Source organism: Oncorhynchus kisutch, unplaced genomic scaffold (genome assembly GCF_002021735.2).
Source record: "Oncorhynchus kisutch isolate 150728-3 unplaced genomic scaffold, Okis_V2 Okis05a-Okis16b_hom, whole genome shotgun sequence".
Lineage (NCBI taxonomy): Eukaryota > Metazoa > Chordata > Actinopteri > Salmoniformes > Salmonidae > Oncorhynchus > Oncorhynchus kisutch.
This window is the reverse complement of record NW_022261982.1, coordinates 3,002,107-3,020,546: the sequence shown is the minus strand read 5'-3', so window position 1 is coordinate 3,020,546 and position 18,440 is coordinate 3,002,107. Positions and strand designations below refer to the sequence as shown.

The 18,440-nt window shown below is 47.7% G+C and overlaps 1 protein-coding gene across 2 annotated transcripts in view; it reads right to left on the bottom strand.

Annotated features, from left to right (window-relative positions):
- Positions 1–18,440, bottom strand: part of nbeal1 (neurobeachin-like 1) — a 67,442-nt gene that overhangs the window by 22,617 nt on the left and 26,385 nt on the right. The window contains exons 9-29 of one of the 2 annotated variants that reach the window (XM_031813652.1): positions 17,515–17,706; positions 16,744–16,891; positions 16,283–16,389; positions 15,850–15,939; positions 11,940–12,023; positions 11,733–11,831; positions 10,815–11,389; positions 10,480–10,612; positions 10,213–10,332; positions 9,789–10,095; positions 9,132–9,217; positions 8,905–8,994; positions 8,450–8,636; positions 8,233–8,366; positions 5,509–5,668; positions 4,940–5,042; positions 4,602–4,761; positions 3,505–3,663; positions 3,063–3,222; positions 1,884–1,972; positions 121–705 (exon numbers count right to left, since the gene is read on the bottom strand). In XM_031813652.1, the coding sequence (XP_031669512.1) occupies positions 121–705; positions 1,884–1,972; positions 3,063–3,222; positions 3,505–3,663; positions 4,602–4,761; positions 4,940–5,042; positions 5,509–5,668; positions 8,233–8,366; positions 8,450–8,636; positions 8,905–8,994; positions 9,132–9,217; positions 9,789–10,095; positions 10,213–10,332; positions 10,480–10,612; positions 10,815–11,389; positions 11,733–11,831; positions 11,940–12,023; positions 15,850–15,939; positions 16,283–16,389; positions 16,744–16,891; positions 17,515–17,706 (3,768 nt within the window). The remainder of the gene's footprint in view (positions 1–120; positions 706–1,883; positions 1,973–3,062; positions 3,223–3,504; positions 3,664–4,601; positions 4,762–4,939; positions 5,043–5,508; positions 5,669–8,232; positions 8,367–8,449; positions 8,637–8,904; positions 8,995–9,131; positions 9,218–9,788; positions 10,096–10,212; positions 10,333–10,479; positions 10,613–10,814; positions 11,390–11,732; positions 11,832–11,939; positions 12,024–15,849; positions 15,940–16,282; positions 16,390–16,743; positions 16,892–17,514; positions 17,707–18,440) is intronic. The other variant, XM_031813653.1, reaches the window with a different exon arrangement.

The following is an 18,440-nucleotide window of genomic DNA, read 5'->3' as shown; positions in this document are numbered from 1 at the left end:
AGACTTCCTAGGGCCTTCAGGAAACCACCTAGAGGAAACCACTTTTTATATATTGATATACAGCCACTGTGGCTAGCTACAATGAAGAGGAGAGGAAACCACTATAGACAGGTGTCTCACCTCAGCGCAGCTGAACGACTCCCCCAACGACACGTTGTCGCTGAACAGGAAGCTGTCCTCGGTGAGGGACGCTGCCGAGGCATCTGGGAAGGCCTTGGCTGACGCCTCCAGCGGCGATGGCGTGCTGACCATGCTCCCCGGCGTCTGGTTACCGCTCTCCCCGCCCTCGTAGGCACTCATGTGGGACAGGTCCAAACTCAACCCCCCTGCTTTCCCTCCCCCAGACGCCCAGGGCTTGAGCAACAGGCCCTCCCCAATCTGACTAACTGGCGTGTCCAGAAGCGAAAGCACATCCCCATTTTCAAGACTATCCACTGATCTTCTGGAGCTCATGCTGAGGCGGTCTTCATCCACCAGTCTCCCGGCGCTACCTGCTCGGCCCTTCCTCTCCAGGGGCAGTTCTAGGCGGCTGCCGCTGCCCCGGCTGAGGTTGAGGTCCAGGCTGCAGGTGCTGGCAGCATCGCCCCGCCCCGGGCCGCCCTCGCAGGGAGAGCGCAGGAACAGCCTCATCAGGGTCTCCTGCCAGCACAGCTGCCTGGAGATCTCCCGCGCCGCGTCCTGCTGGGACTGGAGGAGCTGGTACAGCTAGAGGGAGAGAGAGCAGTAGTATTACTACCCAAGTATTCATTATTGTTCATTCAACATTACTGACCTGTTATTTATTATTCAATGAGTATTATGCTTACTTTTATGTTATTTATTTATGTCATCAATGATTGAATCTTTTTTGGGGGATGGAGAAAGAACAAGAGATGCAGGGAGGGAAGGAATGATAGTGAGGGAGAGAGAGGGAGGAAGGAAGGATAGAGAGGGGGGAAGGATAGAGAGGGGGGAAAGGATAGAGAGGGGGGAAAGGATAGAGAAGGATAGAGAGGGATAGAGAGGGGGAGGAGGAAGGATAGAGAGGGGGGAAGGATAGAGAGGGGGGAGGAAGAAGGATAGAGAGGTGGGAGGGATAGAGAGGGGAAGGAAGGATAGAGAGGGGGGATGGAGGGATAGAGAGGGGGGATGGAGGGATAGAGAGGGGGGATGGAGGGATAGAGAGGGGGGAAGGAGGGATAGAGAGGGGGGAAGGAGGGATAGAGAGGGGGGAAGGAGGGATAGAGAGGGGGGAAGGAGGGATAGAGAGGGGGGAAGGAGGGATAGAGAGGGGGGAAGGAGGGATAGAGAGGGGGGGAGGGGGGAAAAAGGGATAGAGGGGGGGAAGGAGGGATAGAGGGGGGAAGGAGGGATAGAGGGGGGAAGGAGGGATAGAGGGGGGAAGGAGGGATAGAGAGGGGAAGGAGGGATAGAGAGGGGAAGGAGGGATAGAGGAGGGATAGAGAGGGGAAGGAGGGATAGAGAGGGGAAGGAGGGATAGAGAGGGGAAGGAGGGATAGAGAGGGGAAGGAGGGATAGAGAGGGGAAGGAGGGATAGAGGGGAAGGAAGGATAGAGAGAGGGGGGAGGGATAGAGAGAGGGGGGAGGGATAGAGAGAGGGGGAGGGATAGAGAGAGGGGGGAGGGATAGAGGGACAGAATAGAGTTTTAGGAAGATCAAAATCAGATATTTTAGCACAAGTTTATAATCCCTTTTATAATACCTTAATTTCAAAGATTTCAAAGTAATATCATGCATTTCCATTTATGGTTGATGTAGTGATTTAATTATTATGGATATCAACATCTGGTATGTAGGAAGATGTCTGTTTCTACCCTGAGAACAGGCTTATACCTGCATGTGTGTCGTTTTAATAACTTAGTGTGTGTGCTCTGTTCCCTCACCCTATTGCACACGAGCAGGCGTACGCTGGGCCCGGCCCGGTGAGTCAGCTGGACCAGGGCCATAAGGTCCTTGTAGCTCACCACATGATCTAAGGGGGGGGTCAAAGGTCAACATGATAAGCCATAGCCACATAATTTAGTCAAGTACACATTGACTGAATCTCTTATTACCTGTTGGGCCACACCATAATACTGGCTCACGTTCAGTAGGGCGCACCGTATAAAAACATTTCGCAACGGAAGGCAGAAAAGCGTGTTCAGGAAGTACCTCACTGTTTGAAAACGTTTTCTCCCAGCTGAACATAACCCTGATTGATCTGTCCATATAGCTGAATGGGTGAAACAATAACCTGAAGTACACTGGAGAAACATTGATTTCCTTCTCCTGCCCTTCGCCCATACAAACCTCACTGCAGAACCGTCCTGACTCTCTCCAGCCATTCATTCATTTATTTATAGAGAGGAAGCCATTCTCTGCAGTCTACACTCCGTCCAACTTCAGCCTCACCCCAGCCAATCAATTAGCCCTCAACGCTTCATTGATTGGCCACTAAATCAAACTCCAATGGAGACATGGGAGTAGAGCCAGCCAATCAAAACTATGCAAGGGCTGAACACCACATCTACCAAGGTCTATAGGGACAGCTGGGTGAAGCGGAGTCAGTTCTCATTCTTTTTTATTGGCCAATGAAATGAAACCACTTCACCTGCGTTACTGTAGATATTGCTTGTGTAAAAAACACATATATCTTTTTTTAAATCACCAAACACATTTGTATTGCCTTTTACTTATTGAATGTGTTTGCTGGTTTGTATGTATTTGTTATGTTGCCAATGAATTATCCTTCGGACACAATAACTATTTGGGGCGGCAGGGGAGCCTAGTGGTTAGAGCGTTGGACTAGTAACAAACCTGTCGTTCTGCCCCTGAACAGGCAGTTAACCCACTGTTCCTAGGCAGTTATTGAAAATAAGAATTTGTTCTTAGCTGACCTGCCTAGTTAAACAAAGGTAAAATAAATAAAAAAAATGTTTTATTGAATTGAAAAACAATGTTGATGATTGGCTGTTGAAGGAGCCGTCTCCAACCACAATGATCTAGTCCCCAGAAACATATTTGAATGGTATGGTGGACACTGACAGGGTGAGAGAAGGGGTGGGAGGGACACCGTCACCCACCTGTGTGGAGCACCTGGTTGAGCAGGCTCTTGACGAGGGAGGGGGTGACGTGGAGGTCAGAGAAGAGCAGGGAGAGACCAGAGTATCCCACCTCCCTCAGCTTCAGCCTCTGCTTGTTCTTCTCATAGACACGGTCGCAGCGCAGCATGCGGTCAAACATCTGGACTCTCACACACGGCAAAGACCATTCAATTATGTTACATTAGCAGCATTCAACGTCTGAAAGAGAAGGGTCTTGTATACTACCTAGTGAAAGTACTGACTCATCTGCACAACATAACCTACTCCACATTTTCAAAGTAATAAATATATATATTTTTTAATCCAGAACATTTCTAGGCCAGTAAGTTCTCCATGTCTAACACAAATTCGGAAGTCGTCAAAACCACAACACACTTAAACATTCCTGTGTGTGTGTTGGTACGTGTGAGGAGGTCCTCACCTTGAAGACGAGCTCTCGGAGGCGGTCTGAGTGTTTGGTGTTGAGCAGCAGGGCGTAGCAGGAGTCGGCCGCCCCCGGCTCAAACAGAAGCAGGAAAAGCTGGTCCCTGGCAGCACTGGTCTGGAGCAGACTGAGCAGCAACTCTATCACTCCACACAGCTAGAGGGACACACACACGGTTAGCAACTCCACCAAGGCGCGCACACACACAACACAACACACACGGTTAGCAACTCCACCAAGGCGCGCACACACACTAGGATTGAATTAAGTGGAGAGAGCAAGTAAATGGCGAGTGTGGTTTCAGGGACTGAACAGCCTAATAATGGGTCGGATGGAGAGAAGACAAACTGTGGAGGATGAACACTTGACATTGCAGTGAGCATATATGTCACATGCCATGATGTCACAGGCCGTGTATAGAAACCTGTGTAAGAGGATAAGACAAACAGGAAAAAGAGCTGGAGAAAAGGAGGGAGAGAGGAAGGACACGGACACACAGGAAACAGATCCTCATTGAATGCCAGGCGTATAAATCCTGTGTGAAGTGAGTGGATGGGAACTGGGCCTTGAGAGACAGAGGCCTGCCGCAGTCAGTTAAACAGAGCAGGCAGCTGAAGGCTATTAGGGGGGGAAGCTTTCTTCCAGAGGCCTAGGTAACCAGCAGGCCAGAGACCAGGGCTGTCCTTAGTGTAGCCGCAGGCTGGAAACACACAGCCTCACCACTGTGCCAGGCACAGAGCAGGCAGCTGTTCACTCATAGGCACCACAGCAATGGTCCTCATAGGATTTCTAAGTGATATTCCAGTACATAGATATTAAAGATAACTTGGGCTTATTCAGAGAGGGTCAATAAGTGAGAGAGGTTGAATTGCACTCGGTCTTCCACATCGGGTAATAGCCAGTCTATTAACCATCTCGTCTTCAATGTTACTCATATGGAGTGGAGTCCTCTGACTACAGGACATCTGCTTTATCCATGTTAATCCATGATCCGATGCATGGCTTCATTAGTGTTAATATTGTAACAGAGACAAAGATTCTGACAAGTCATGGACCCGTCATCTGTCCGTTCCTCCCTTCCATCCATCCCTCACCTGTTCCTCGTCTCCGATGGCGGCGATGTATCCCAGAATGCTGTGCATCTCCTCCTGGGTCATACCCTTGCTGATGTAATACTTCAGGAGGCCGCAGAGGGACGATCGGATGGTCTGATTGTCGTCTTCACTAATATCTCCCTCCCTGCTGACACTCTTACTGACAGTGTAAACACATGTTTAACATAAATATTATTTTAGGAGAAATCAAGTTGACTGTAGAACTTGTACAGTTATTACAATACATACATCTCATGTAACAGATGGAGCTAGAGTAGGACAATTATGAATCATGAGTAAAAACCAGAAGCTGAGCATTCTGGGAGATGGCGTCCCACCCGTAGTAAAGGCGAATGGTGTCCAGTAGAAATTGAACTCCGTATTTCTTCCGGAACTGCTTCCTGTTTTCTTTGATGACGGTGGACATGTACTGGATGTGACCTTCATCACCACGAGAAAGATTGACAAGAGTCACACACACATTCTAAATGTAATCAATTTGTTACCTGCCCAAAAATGGAATCAGTAACAGAACTTTTGAATTACCCAAACTAACTTAATTGGATTACTGTCAGTTACTTTTGGATTACTTTACCCTTAAGAGGCATTATGCCGCGTTCACGTTCCAGTCGGAACTAGGAAACTCTGCCGGCTTGCTAACAACTGGTTGTAGTTATACCAGTTAGGAAGTTGTAATTCAGAGTTCCGACTAGCATGTGAAGGTGGCATTAGAAGTAGACAAAAAGGGTCCATCAAATGCATGTGGTGTGTCATTATAGTGGTCTCTGACTTGCTCAGGTGGAACAAACTTCAACTTGTTCCTGGATTTGCAACCAATCACACTCTCATATCGACTAACACGTGAACCCCCCCCCCCCCACACAGACCCATGGTCCCAGGTGCTCACCGATGCGCAGGGGGAAGTCTCCCAGGTTCCAGATGCTGAAGTTGAACAGAAGGTATGTGTGGAGCTGCTGCAGCAGCTGCTGGTTCTTTTCATAGGTAACCTGCTCCACCAGGAGCTGAGCAGACACCAAGACATTCACATCCACCAGACTGGCAGGCAGCTACACAGAGAGAAATACACACACGCCAAGAGAGAGAATCAATAAGAGAGAGAGTAGAGAGAGAATGACAGAGACAAAGAGAGCGAGAGAGAATGACAGAGAGAGTGGAAAGAGATTGAGAGAGCACAGGCAAGAGAGAGAAAGAGGAGACCGAGAGAATGAAAGAGCCAGAGAGAGTTGATAAGGGCGCCGGAGGGGAAGGCCTCCGTTTCACGGGCTCCTAACCAACTGTGATATTTTGTGTTATTTTTATCATTGATCGCAACTTATTTTGTACAAATGTTGCTGGTTCCATCTCTTATGACCAAAAATAGCTTCTGGATATCAGAACAGTAATTACTGAACACGAACTGGACAGAGATTATTTCTTTAATGAGTCTGACGTGAAGGATATACAGCTTCTCCGAGACCAGGCCCAAATCCACGTCATTCGCGTGAAAATAATACGGAAATACAGGGGACGGAGATCGGAGTGCCTTGTGAGAGTCGTTGGCGAGTGGGTAACCCGCCTCAAACATCCGTTCTATTGGACAACGTGCAATCACTGGACAATAAACCGGATGACCTCCGCACGAGACTATCCTACCAACGGGACATTAAATACTGTATTATCTTATGTTTCACCGAGTCGTGGCTAAACGACGACACGGATAATATTCCGTTGGCTGGGTTTTCCTTGCATCGCCAGGACAGAACAGCTACGTCTGGTAAGATGAGGGGTGGGGGGGTGTGTCTATTTGTCAATAACAGCTGGTGCGCAATGTCTAATATTAAGGAGGTCTTGAGGCATTGCTCGCCTGAGGTAGAATACCTAATGATAAACTGTAGACCACACCATCTACCAAGAGAGATGATCTATATTTTTAGCAGCAGTCCATTTACCACCACAAACGGATGCTGGCACTAAGACCACACTCACAGAGCTGTTTAAGGCCATAAGCAAACAAGGAACATGCTCATCCTAGTGGGCGGGACTTTAACGCAGGCAAACTTAAATCCATGTTACCTCATTTCTACCAGCATGTCACAAAACACTATAGACCACCTTTACTCCACACAGCGAGACGCATACAAAGCTCCCCCTCGCCCTCTATTTGGCACATCTGATCGTAATTCTTACAAGCAAAAACTAAAGCAGGAAGTACCAGTGACTTGCTGAATACGGAAGTGGCCAGATGACGCGGTTGCTACGCTACAGGACTGTTTTGCAGCACAGACTGGAATATGTTTCAGGATTCATCCAATGGCATTGAGAGTATACCACCTGTCACCAGCTTCATCAATAAGTGCATCGATGTCCCCCCCCACAGTGACCGTACGTACAGTGAGGGAACAAAGTATTTGATCTCCTGCTGATTTTGTACATTTGCACACTGACAAAGAAATTATCAGTCTATAATGGTAGGTTTATTTGAACAGTGAGAGACAGAACAAAAAAATCCAGAAAAACGCATGTCAAAAGTGTTATAAATTGATTTGCATCTAGTCTCTCTCTCTCTCCCTCTAGTTAGTCATCTACTCTCTCTCTCTAGTCATCTACTCTCTCTCTAGTCATCTACTCTCTCTCTCTAGTCATCTACTCTCTCTCTCTAGTCATCTACTCTCTCTCTCTAGTCATCTACTCTCTCTCTCTAGTCATCTACTCTCTCTCTCTAGTCATCTACTCTCTCTCTAGTCATCTACTCTCTCTAGTCATCTACTCTCTCTACAAAGGGAAACACAGCCGCGAGCTGCCCAGTGACTCGAGTTTACCAGACGATGCCTTTTATGCTCGCTTCGAGGCAAGCAACACTGAAGCATGCATGAGAGCACCAGCTGTTCCGGATGACTGTGGGATCACGCTCTCCGTAGCCAATGTGAGCAAGACCTTTAAATAGTTCAACATTCACAAGGCCGCAGGCCCAGACAGATTACCAGGACGTGTACTCGGAGCATGCGCGGACCAACTGGCAAGTGTCTTCACTGACATTTTCAACCTCTCCCTGACCTAATCTGTAATACCTACATGTTTCAAGCAGACCACCCTAGTCCCTGTGCCCAAGGAAGCAAGGTAAACTACCTAAATGATTACCGCCTGTGGCACTCACATCTGTAGCCATGAAGTGCTTTGAAAGGCTGGTCATGGCTCACATCAACACCATTATCCCAGAAACCATAGACCCACTCCAATTTGCATACCGCCCCAACAGATCCACAGATGATGTAATCTCAATCGCACTCCAACACTGGCCTTTCCCACCTGGACAAAAGGAACACTTATGTGAGAATGCTGTTCATTGACTACAGCTCAGCATTCAACACCATAGTGCCCACAAAGCTCATCACCAAGCTAAGGACCCCGGGACTGAACACCTCCCTCTGCAACAATTAAGCAAATTGCAACCTAGACCATTTACATTGACAACCCCCCCCCCCCCCCACCTTGTTTTTACACTGCTGCTACTCACTGTTTATTATCTATGCATAGTCACTTTACTACCATCTACATGAACAAAGAGAACGAAAGAGCGAGAGGGAGAGAGAGAGACAGGCAGACAAAGAAAGCGTTAACAGAGTGTCTAAACCTTCTGCATCAGTCCCCCCAGGGTGGCTACTCCATGGGAGTGCAGCAGGCTCTCCTGGTTGATGGGGTGACGCTGCAGGAAGTGCTTCAGCACCAGCAGGAAGGTGGCAACCAGGTTCTTCTCCAGACGCGCCTCTGAAACACAGTCAGTTCAGTTCAATAACTGTAATGCTTGTATTATCACCGAAAGCTAAACATGTTTTGTGTTGGGGACTCACCCGAGGACCTGTTGGAGGGCAGGATGACCCAGTCCCCGTCCCCAGGGGAGGTGGCCGCGTCAGGGGTGGGGCTGATGAACTCTGACCCGGTGGGGTCGGCAGCGGTGTGGTTCTCAGGTGTCAGCAGGGTGAGTTGCTCCAGGATGGGGAAGAGGACAGGTAGACCTCCCACGCAGTTGATCATATCCTGAACACAGTAGTGTGAATCAGAAAGGGGGAAAATTAACCAGAGGCTGAATCAGAAAGGGGAAATAATCAGAGATGGCATTGAATATAATTTTGCCCTGTAACCATCCCCCAAGACAACACCCTATTGCCTGGCCGAGATTGGAACCAGCAATCTTGCAGCTACTGATTGACTTATGTAACCTCTACACTACATACCACCCATCAACCATCCAATCAAATATTCAACAATAAAATTAGGAGAATATGTTGTCGTTGTTAAATCGTACCTTGATGTCCCAGTTGACAACCTTGTTCCCAGTCAGACGCCCATGGAGGAGGTTGGGGGACAGGTCCAAACAGATGGGGTTCCGACAAGCCTGTAGGAACCAGGAGACATATTTCCTTGTTACACCGCCTGTCACAACTGACAAGTCATTAACATCCACGACTGTAATAATAAAGCATGGGCGTGGAGTAATGAGGTAAATGATTGACAGTAGTCTAGTCCAATCACCTTGGGGGAGTAGTGCAGCAGAAGTTTAGTTGTGAGGTCACCGAGCTCCGCCTCCTGGGTCTTGAAAGGAGAAATGCAGTTTGGCCCTGAGAAGAGAAGGAAACCAACCAAAGATAAGATAACATGACTATAACCCTGTCCCTGGCCGTGTTCCAATGCTCATGAAACGCATCCTTCCTTCCTTTGAAGACATCGCTGTTCTGACAACATCTGATTGACGAGACTCCAACAGAAATGAAGAGGTGTGAAAATATGTTGGAAACTTTCTCCGCCAATGCTCACATCAATCTAATGCCTGTAAAAGCATGAAGAGGAGTCAACGGATGCACACTTCAGGCAGAGAATCAATGGAGAGAGAGTCCATAGGCTTCAATAATCTAATCCCGATCAGATTATCGGGATTATCGAGATTATCTCAAGGAAGGGAGGAAGGAACGTTCAGGAATGCATTTTAAAATAGTTCTATGGGAGAAACCCAACTGCATTTCCCTGATTCCTTGCGTCCTCTCTCGTCGCCTCCTCCTCAAAACCCATTGGATGAGAACATCACAGGTCCCTCCCTTCTGACCTTTTCATCCAGTAGGTTGAAACAGAGGCGAGAAGAGAGGATGCGAGGAATCAAGGAAATGCTATTTAGATTCTCCCCATCTCTCTCACCGAGGCTGCAGAGGGCCTTGACGTGGTTGGGCTGCAGTGCTTCGTGGAACACCATGACGTTACCCAGTTGGCCCTGCAGGGAGGTGGGGCTGCCCCACTCGCTGTCCTGCGTCCCCGCAGAGATCAACTTGGTGACCGACTCAGGCTTGCCCCCCAGGAGGCTCCCCCAGCCCTGGGTCGACAGGATGCCCCCCAGGGAGGAGCGGGTGGAAGGGGGTGCCCCGGAGAAGGGGGGGTCTGGGATTTGGGAGGGGGGTGGCGTGGTGGTCCGATGGCCCGCTGAGCCGATGCAGCAGGAGGTGAAAGGCTGAGGGGGCAAAAACACAGTCAGGGAACTGAATATGAGCTCACGGGCAAAAACATACACACAAATGTATATAAACAACACGCGCGCACACACAATGTAATTCACGGTAACTCTCACCTCTGTCATGGTTGGGTACTTGAGTGGTGCTGACAGTTTCTGCTGTCCATCTACATAGATGTAAACTAGACTCTGTCCAAATGGCCTCTTCCCCGGTACATGGACTACACCTATACTGTGCTGTGGGCAGAACACACACAGGACTCAATCTCCCACAATTCACCCTGTCGGCAGCCAGCCATACAGACCATGGAGATATATCCATTCTAGGGGTCTATGTTTAATTCTATGACACTGACAAGCCTACAGAAAAGTGACGTCACTCACCCAGAGTGAGTCACAGAAAGAGTAGTCTGGTAGCATCACTGTCATGTACTCCTTCTTGGTGCACACGGCAACCACCAGTACCCCTGCTGAACTGATGAAGGCCTCCAAGCCCGTTCCTCCCGGGGTGAAAAAACTACAGAGGAACAGACAACAGAGCACGTTACACACTCTTAACCTGTCTCTCCCTATCCTCCTGTCTCTCCCTCCCTCGACCACCATCTCTACCTCATCCACCTCCATCCATCCATCCATCCATCCATCCCTCTCCCTAGGTCACTCAACCCTCCGTTTCTCTCACCCTCCGTCTCGCTCACCCTCCTCCCTCTGTCTCTCACCTGTATAGCTGCTTCCTCTTGTCCCCCTTGCCGGGCAGTCCCTGCTGGTCCTGGTCCAATGAGAGCCAGGCCAGGAAGCTGAAGGCGGGGCCCGGCCAGCGCATCACCATTGGCACGGCGATGCCAGCCATGCTGGGCGACAGATCAAAGTACTGCATGGCGCTCTCCAGACCCTGCTTCCGCACCATGCCCAGGACCGCCCTCAACACCGGGCCCACGTACGGGTGAGCCTGCCCGGGCTCCAGCGGCCTCAGAAGCCTGAGTAACTGGAGGAGCTCACCGCCGCTCAGCGACTGGCTCCCCAGCGACCCTAGCAAACTGACAAGGCTTTCTGCGCACGCCCGGTGCAGGCGAGCGTGGTGCTCAAGGGTGGCGAGGAGCCGCACGGCCATGGCGGCGTTGACGCAGGTGGCGCGCGTCTGTCGGTTGATGCAGCAGAGGCGGCGGAGCCAGTCGGCAGTGAACACCTGCAGCTCAGCAGAGTCCATCTCTGGGAGCCACTGGATGAGGAGGAGCAGGGGCTCCACGTTACTGATGCCCAGGATACCCACCGAGCTGTGTTCACCCTCCACAGCCTGAGAGGGAGGGGAGGGCGGGGAAGGAGAGAGGGAGAGTGGGCCGACATGACACATAGCGGGTAGGTGCACAGATATACAGGGGGTTTAATGTCCCAAATGCAACCATATAGTGATGCTCCTATGACTATGAGCCACAAGACAATATTCCCAGAATCAGTGTATAGATAGTAGAAGGCTTGTTATTGCATTTTGGTTTAAGGCCTTAAATTAAAAAAACAATATGCCTTGTGTTACAGTGGCATTAAAAGTTAGTGTAAAATCCAGTCAAAAGTAGTCTACTATGGGAAATAGGTTGTACTTTAATATGAGAAGAACTCCAGTGACAGAGGGAATCTCTCACCATATTCATCAGTTCCTTCAGCAGGTGTCTGGAGGGCTGGCCCAGGGAGACCAGAACCTCAAACAGGTGAGTGTAGCCAATCCGCTCCTTGAACACCTCCTGTAGGGGCGGGACTAAACTGTTAGCAATAATGTTTGTGTGGATCAGTCAAAATATATGGATATGTTGGAAGGGGGTTTTGTGTGTGTGTGTGTGTGTGGGGTTCACCTTTGCAGCAGGTGACTTGTGCATCACCGTCGTCAGGGCTTTGATGGTTGCCACGGCGAGAGAGTCCAGTCGCCCTTGAAACACCTGAGACGATATCAGACCTGTCAATCTTTCTCCTGAGCCAATCCCCATTTCCTTAACCTCTCAGGAGGGTGTGTGCAGTATTGTACTTGAGTGAAACTAGCCCCTTTATATCCCTGCCTTCATGCAAACAAAATGAATGATTAAGGTTTTTATGACTTATCAAATCATAATTTAATGATCATCATTCTCCGATTATAACATTGACATCATGCTTAATGATACCTCACTCCACTCGCAGGAATAAAAGGAGGCTGTTGGTGTGTGTGTGTGTGTAATCACTGCAGAGGTTTAGTGTCTGATTATTCGTGGACAGAAGCTGCAGTGTAAGTGCTCATTGCTCTTATTGCCCTTGAATTAAAGAGAAAACAGACACGTCAGGCCTTTCTGCTGCAGACAACACCAGGAAAAAGGGCAATTTCCTGTCAAGAGTCATTGTCTCACTAATATCATAGTACTCTCTGCAGCAGGAAGCTCTGAGGGCTCACCAAAACACAATATTTGAAGAATATATATTCCTCTCTCCTTCACACAGAGGAACACCAACACACACGGAGGAGCAACGCTTCCTCCTGTCGACAAACACACTGGCTCAAAGTAGCCTCACACACACACATCCTCTGTCCAGCTCTGCCCTTCTCCAAATCTCTCTTTTCTCTCCCTTTAACGGAGTGTACAACATTCAGTGTGTCTCGGACCGGCTGGAGAGGATCTGTCCGTGGTGAAAGAAAATAAACAGAAAATAAACCCCACAGAAATATATATCTCAGATGTTCAGACCACCTTGGCCATGGACGTCCATCAAGACACTAGCCACGGTCTCCATGGTAACACAAGACAGATGAGGTGACAGCATTCCAATTGGAAACCCACATGACGCCAGCAGAGAAAACCAACAGGGAGGGAGGGAGGGGAAGATGTCATAAGGGAGGAAACAGAAGAGGGTAGAAGAATGACACGAGGAAAAGGAAAATGAATGAATGATGGGTAGCAACAAGAGAGAACAAGAGACCACTCCACGACAGGACAACTAGCTGATTAGTTCTTCTCATTGGACTGTAGCTTTGCTCTGTAAACCAACAGTCTACTCTAAGTCTTTACTGCGTCATGGGGATTTTAATGCGTCATGGTGGTTTTAATGCGTCATGGTGGTTTTAATGCGTGCACTGACAGTTATTTGATGTTTCACATAAACTCGTCAAAAAAAAAGAAAGAAATGTCCCGTTTTCAGGACCCTGTCTTTCGTAAAAATCCAAATAACTTCACAGATCATCATTGTAAAGGGTTTAAACACTGTTTCCCTGCTTGTTCAATGAACCATAAACAATTAATGAACATGCACCTGTGGAAAGGTCGTTAAGACACTAACAGTTTACAGACGGTAGGCAATTAAGGTAACAGTTAAGAAAACACTAAAGAGGCCTTTCTACTGACTCTGAAAAACACCAAAAGAAAGATGCCTAGGGTCCCTGCTCATCTGCATGAACATGTCTTAGGCATGCTGCAAGGAGGCATGAGGACTGCAGATGTGGCCAGGGCAATAAATTGCAATGTCCGTACTATGAGACACCTAAGACAGCTCTACAAGGAGACAGGACGGACAGCTGATCGTCCTCGCAGTGGCAGACCACGTGTAACACCTGCACAGGATCGGTACATCCGAACATCACACCTGCGGGACAGGTACAGGATGGCAACAACAACTTCCCGAGTTACAGCAGGAACTCACAATCACTCCATCAGTGCTCAGACTGTCTGCAATAGGCTGAGAGAGGCTGAGAGAGGCTGGACTGAGGGCTTGTAGGCCTGTTGTAAGGCAGGTCCTCACCAGACATCACTGGCAACAACATTGCCTATGGGCACAAACCCACCGTCGCTGGACCAGACAGGACTGGCAAAAAGTCCTCTTCACTGACGAGTCACGGTTTTGTCTCACCAGGGGTGGATGGTCGGATTCGCATTTATCGTTGAAGGAATGAGTGTTACACAGAGGCCTGTACTCTGGAGCAGGATCAATTTGGAGGTGGAGGGTCCAGGGATGGGAAGACATCCTCCTCCCTCATGTGGTACCCTTCCTGCAGGCTCATCCTGACATGACCCTGCAGCATGACAATGCCACCAGCCATACTGCTCATTCTGTGCGTGATTTCCTGTAAGACAAGGCCAGCGAAGAGCGCAGATCTCAATCCCACTGCAGAACGTCTGGGACCTGTTGGATCGGAGGGTGAGGGCTAGGGCCATTCCCTCCAGAAATGCCCAGGAACTTGCAGGTGCCTTGGTGGAAGTGTAGGGTAACATCTCACAGAAAGAACTGGCAAATCTGGTGCAGTCCATGAGGAGGAGATGCACTGTAGTTACTGACTGTTACTTTTGATATTGACCCCCCTTTGTTCAGGGACACATTATTCAATTTCTGTTAGTCACATGTCTGTGGAACTTGTTCAGTTTGTGTCTCAGTTGTTGAATCTTGTTATGTTCATACAAATATTTACACATGTTAAGTTTGCTGAAAATAAACGCAGTTGACAGTGAGAGGACGTTTCTTTTTTTGCTGAGTTAACAACAACAACAAGGTGCAGTGAAATGTGTTGTTTTACAGGGTCAGCCATAGTAGTAACTAGGGTTAAGTACGTTCCTCAAGGACACAGACAGAATTTTCACCTTCACGGGTCGAGTATTCGAACCACCAACCTTTCGGTTACTGGCCCAACACCCTTTCATTGTGTGTGTGTGTGTGTGTGTGTGTCTCTCTCTCAGGTTGGGTAATAAAACAAGACATGTCTGTTGACTGTAAGGAAAATGGATGAATAAAGTATTTGCTCTTCATTCATTCATTCATTCCGCAGCTGACCTATAGGAGAGGAGACAGCATAGGTCTGACTGTGGTCAGGTTGCTAGGTAACCAGGTAACCATGGGTGGCCATTACACAGAGTCGAGTATCGGATTACAGGTGCTCAAACTCTGCCTGACTACAAAGGAATACTTTGTAGAGTGTGTGAATTCACCTGGCCGCATGATAAATCAAATCAAATCAAATCAAATTTATTTATATAGCCCTTCGTACATCAGCTGATATCTCAAAGTGCTGTACAGAAACCCAGCCTAAAACCCCAAACAGCAAGCAATGCAGGTGGAGAAGCACGGTGGCTAATAATGATAACCAGACCAACAGGTGAGTGTCTGCCTACAGATAATTCACTACAGGTGAGTCTGTGACTAAAGCACACTACAGACCAAGAGACACACTACAGACCACTGTATGTCAAGAGAACACTGCAAAACTACATTAAAGGGTATCAGTGAGTGTTAGTGAGTGCAGGGGAGGCCAGGTGAATAATACTGAACAGGAGGGACGGTCTGACCACACACTGCAGGTGATGTTGTTGCCTTTTGGAGATCGGGATACATTCTGTAAAAGTTACTTTGAAGTCATTTCAGACTAATGTTACTGTAAAGACTGCTTAACTGATTGAATTACAGCTTGATAGACTGCTTGATTGACTGAATGACAGATTGACAGCTGAATTTATTGACAGGTTGATAGACAGCTTAATTGATTGATTGAATGACAGATAGCTTAATTGATTGATTGCTTGATTGAGTAACTGCTTAATTTAGTAACTGCTTAATTTATTGAATGACAGCTTAATGTATTGATTGATTGACTGCTTGATTGAGTGACTGCTTAATTGATTGATTGTTTCTGACTACAGGGCAGCACAGATGTACATCTTGTCATGGAGTGGCCATCTTGACGGGGATGGCAGTGACGATAGCATGAGTGACGGTGGTGGCGTGAGTGACGGTGGTGACAGGGTGGCAGTATACCTGGGTGTCACTCTCTCCTGTCACTGTCAGTAACCTGTTGGTGAAATCTTTCTGGTCCTTCTCTGCTGTCGTGCACCTAGCATTAACCAGCTGCAGAGTTGAACCAACAACAGGACGTGGTGAGGGGGGGCAGGGTGAGGGAGAGAGAAAAGAGTGGTGGATGGGGGTCAGAAGGTAAAGGTTGTGACTCACAGAGGGGCTGGGTGGGGGGGGGGGTTAGTGGTACCTAAGTGCTCCAGCACTAAGTGTCATAACATGCACAGTGAGCCTGTATTGAAAGGCTCACGCACAGTGTAAGGTAACACTATGCTTCCTAGACAGAGTTACCTTGATACGCTGAGGAAAAACACACACAGTAAACAGTAGGCTAAGACGCGCCCCCCCCAATCCTCATGTTCAACGTCCTTTGTGCCAGGGCTGAGCGAGACCATACCTTGCTGTTCTGTAGGAGGCGTGTCAGGTGCTCGAAGCAGTTGCTGTTGAGGAAGATGGCCTGCAGGACGGGACGGTCCGAACACAGGAACATATCCCTGATAGTGTCTGGAGGTCACAGACACAGGAGAAGAAGAAAAAGGAGAATGGGATATGAGAGAGTGATAAGGGGAAAGAGAAAGAGAGGAGGAGAGAGAGCCTTCATAAACTATTTATAAAGGCCTCTCTCTAAGTGCTTCATAAATCATGGAAATCAGAAGTCAAGTGACAGTGGTCAATATCCAAACCTATACTAGGTGCTAGTGGTAATGTAAGTAGTTCAGTAAACCACACTGGTATAAAGAGTAACCTTATCTGAGACTTAAAGACTTGCGTTAGCTTCCTGAGCTAATGCCTAGGCTTTAGCTCAGTGGGCTACTGCAGCTTTGTGGCGTACATGACAATCCGGGTTCGGTCACTCACCTAGCATGTGCACCTGCAGCGCTACGAAGCGGCTCTCCCAGTGGCGGCCCAGCACCTTATGACCTTTGACCCCTTGCTGCACGGCCGCTGCTGCCGGATCAGAGTTGAGCAGTTTGAAGTAGTTCTCCAGCACCGAGCCGATCTCCACCTGTATGAATGAAGGAATGTTATTTTATTACATTTCAAATAAGCTACATTAGCAAATTGAATCAGCCAATTGAAATCAAAAATATAGATATTATTAAAAAAATCTGAAGATAAAAACATTATAAAGTCAACCATCTGGCTCTTGTCAGAACACCCTAAATAGTGTGAGTATAAATTAAGTGGTCTGAAGAGATAGCATCAACTCTAACTTTATCTTGGTTTGTGCTGGTGACTGTGACCTCCTCCTCAGACCAATTGGCAGTACTCCCAGAACATTGTTCTGGGAACCAAAAAGAGTATCCCAGTTTCAAGGTCTCAGTTTGTAAAGAAGAAGCCTCGTCAGTCACATGCAGAAACCAACGTTAATAATGAATAATGTAAATCATGCTTTATGACCTGTTTGTATAGCAGTATACACACACACACACACACACACACACTACTTCTCACCCCTGGCACTGACCTGTTTACATTAATATGAAATGGTATTCTATTACTATCATGAATGATTCGATTTTTTAAACTATGATTTGTGAAAGTTCCTAAACTATTGTTAACTGCAATTTATTGAGCTGGGAAAAGAAAACCAATCTATGTTAATAAAATATATATAATTCTAGTGACCTGGCGTTGGTCTGAGCTGCTGGCCAGGAGGGAGTGAACCACCTCCCTCAGGCAGCCCAGGGTGAGCAGGGACTTCCGGTCTGGAGCCTCACTGTCCCAGTCCTCCCCGTCCATGTCTCCCCCCTCATAGTCCCCCAGAACACGCAGCAGAACCTCCATGGTGGCTGGGGAGATGGCTAGTAGAGCATTACGCTGTGGAGGGAGGGAGGGAGCCTTCATAAATGCTTTCTACGGCCTCTACATGCTTCAGAAAGCATTCACAAGCAAACGTACTGCTACAGTTTAAAGGGTGTTTATATACCACTAAATGTCCTGCTACAGTTTAAAGGGTGGTATATACCACTAAATGTCCTGCTAGTTTAAAGGGTGGTTATATACCACTAAATGTCCTGCTACAGTTTAAAGGATGGTATATACACCACAAAATGTCCTGCTAGTTTAAATGGTGGTTATATACCACTAAATGTCCTGCTACAGTTTAAAGGGTGGTTATATACCACTAAATGTCCTGCTAGTTTAAAGGGTGGTTATATACCACTAAATGTCCTGCTATAGTTTAAAGGTGGTTATATACCACTAAATGTCCTGCTACAGTTTAAAGGATGGTTATATACCACTAAATGTCCTGCTACAGTTTAAAGGATGGTTATATACCACTAAATGTCCTGCTACAGTTTAAAGGGTAGTTATATACCACTAAATGTCCTGCTACAGTTTAAAGGGTGGTTATATACCACTAAATGTCCTGCTACAGTTTAAAGGTGGTTATATACCACTAAATGTCCTGCTACAGTTTAAAGGGTGGTTATATACCACTAAATGTCCTGCTACAGTTTAAAGGTGGTTATATACCACTAAATGTCCTGCTACAGTTTAAAGGGTGGTTATATACCACTAAATGTCCTGCTACAGTTTAAAGGGTGGTT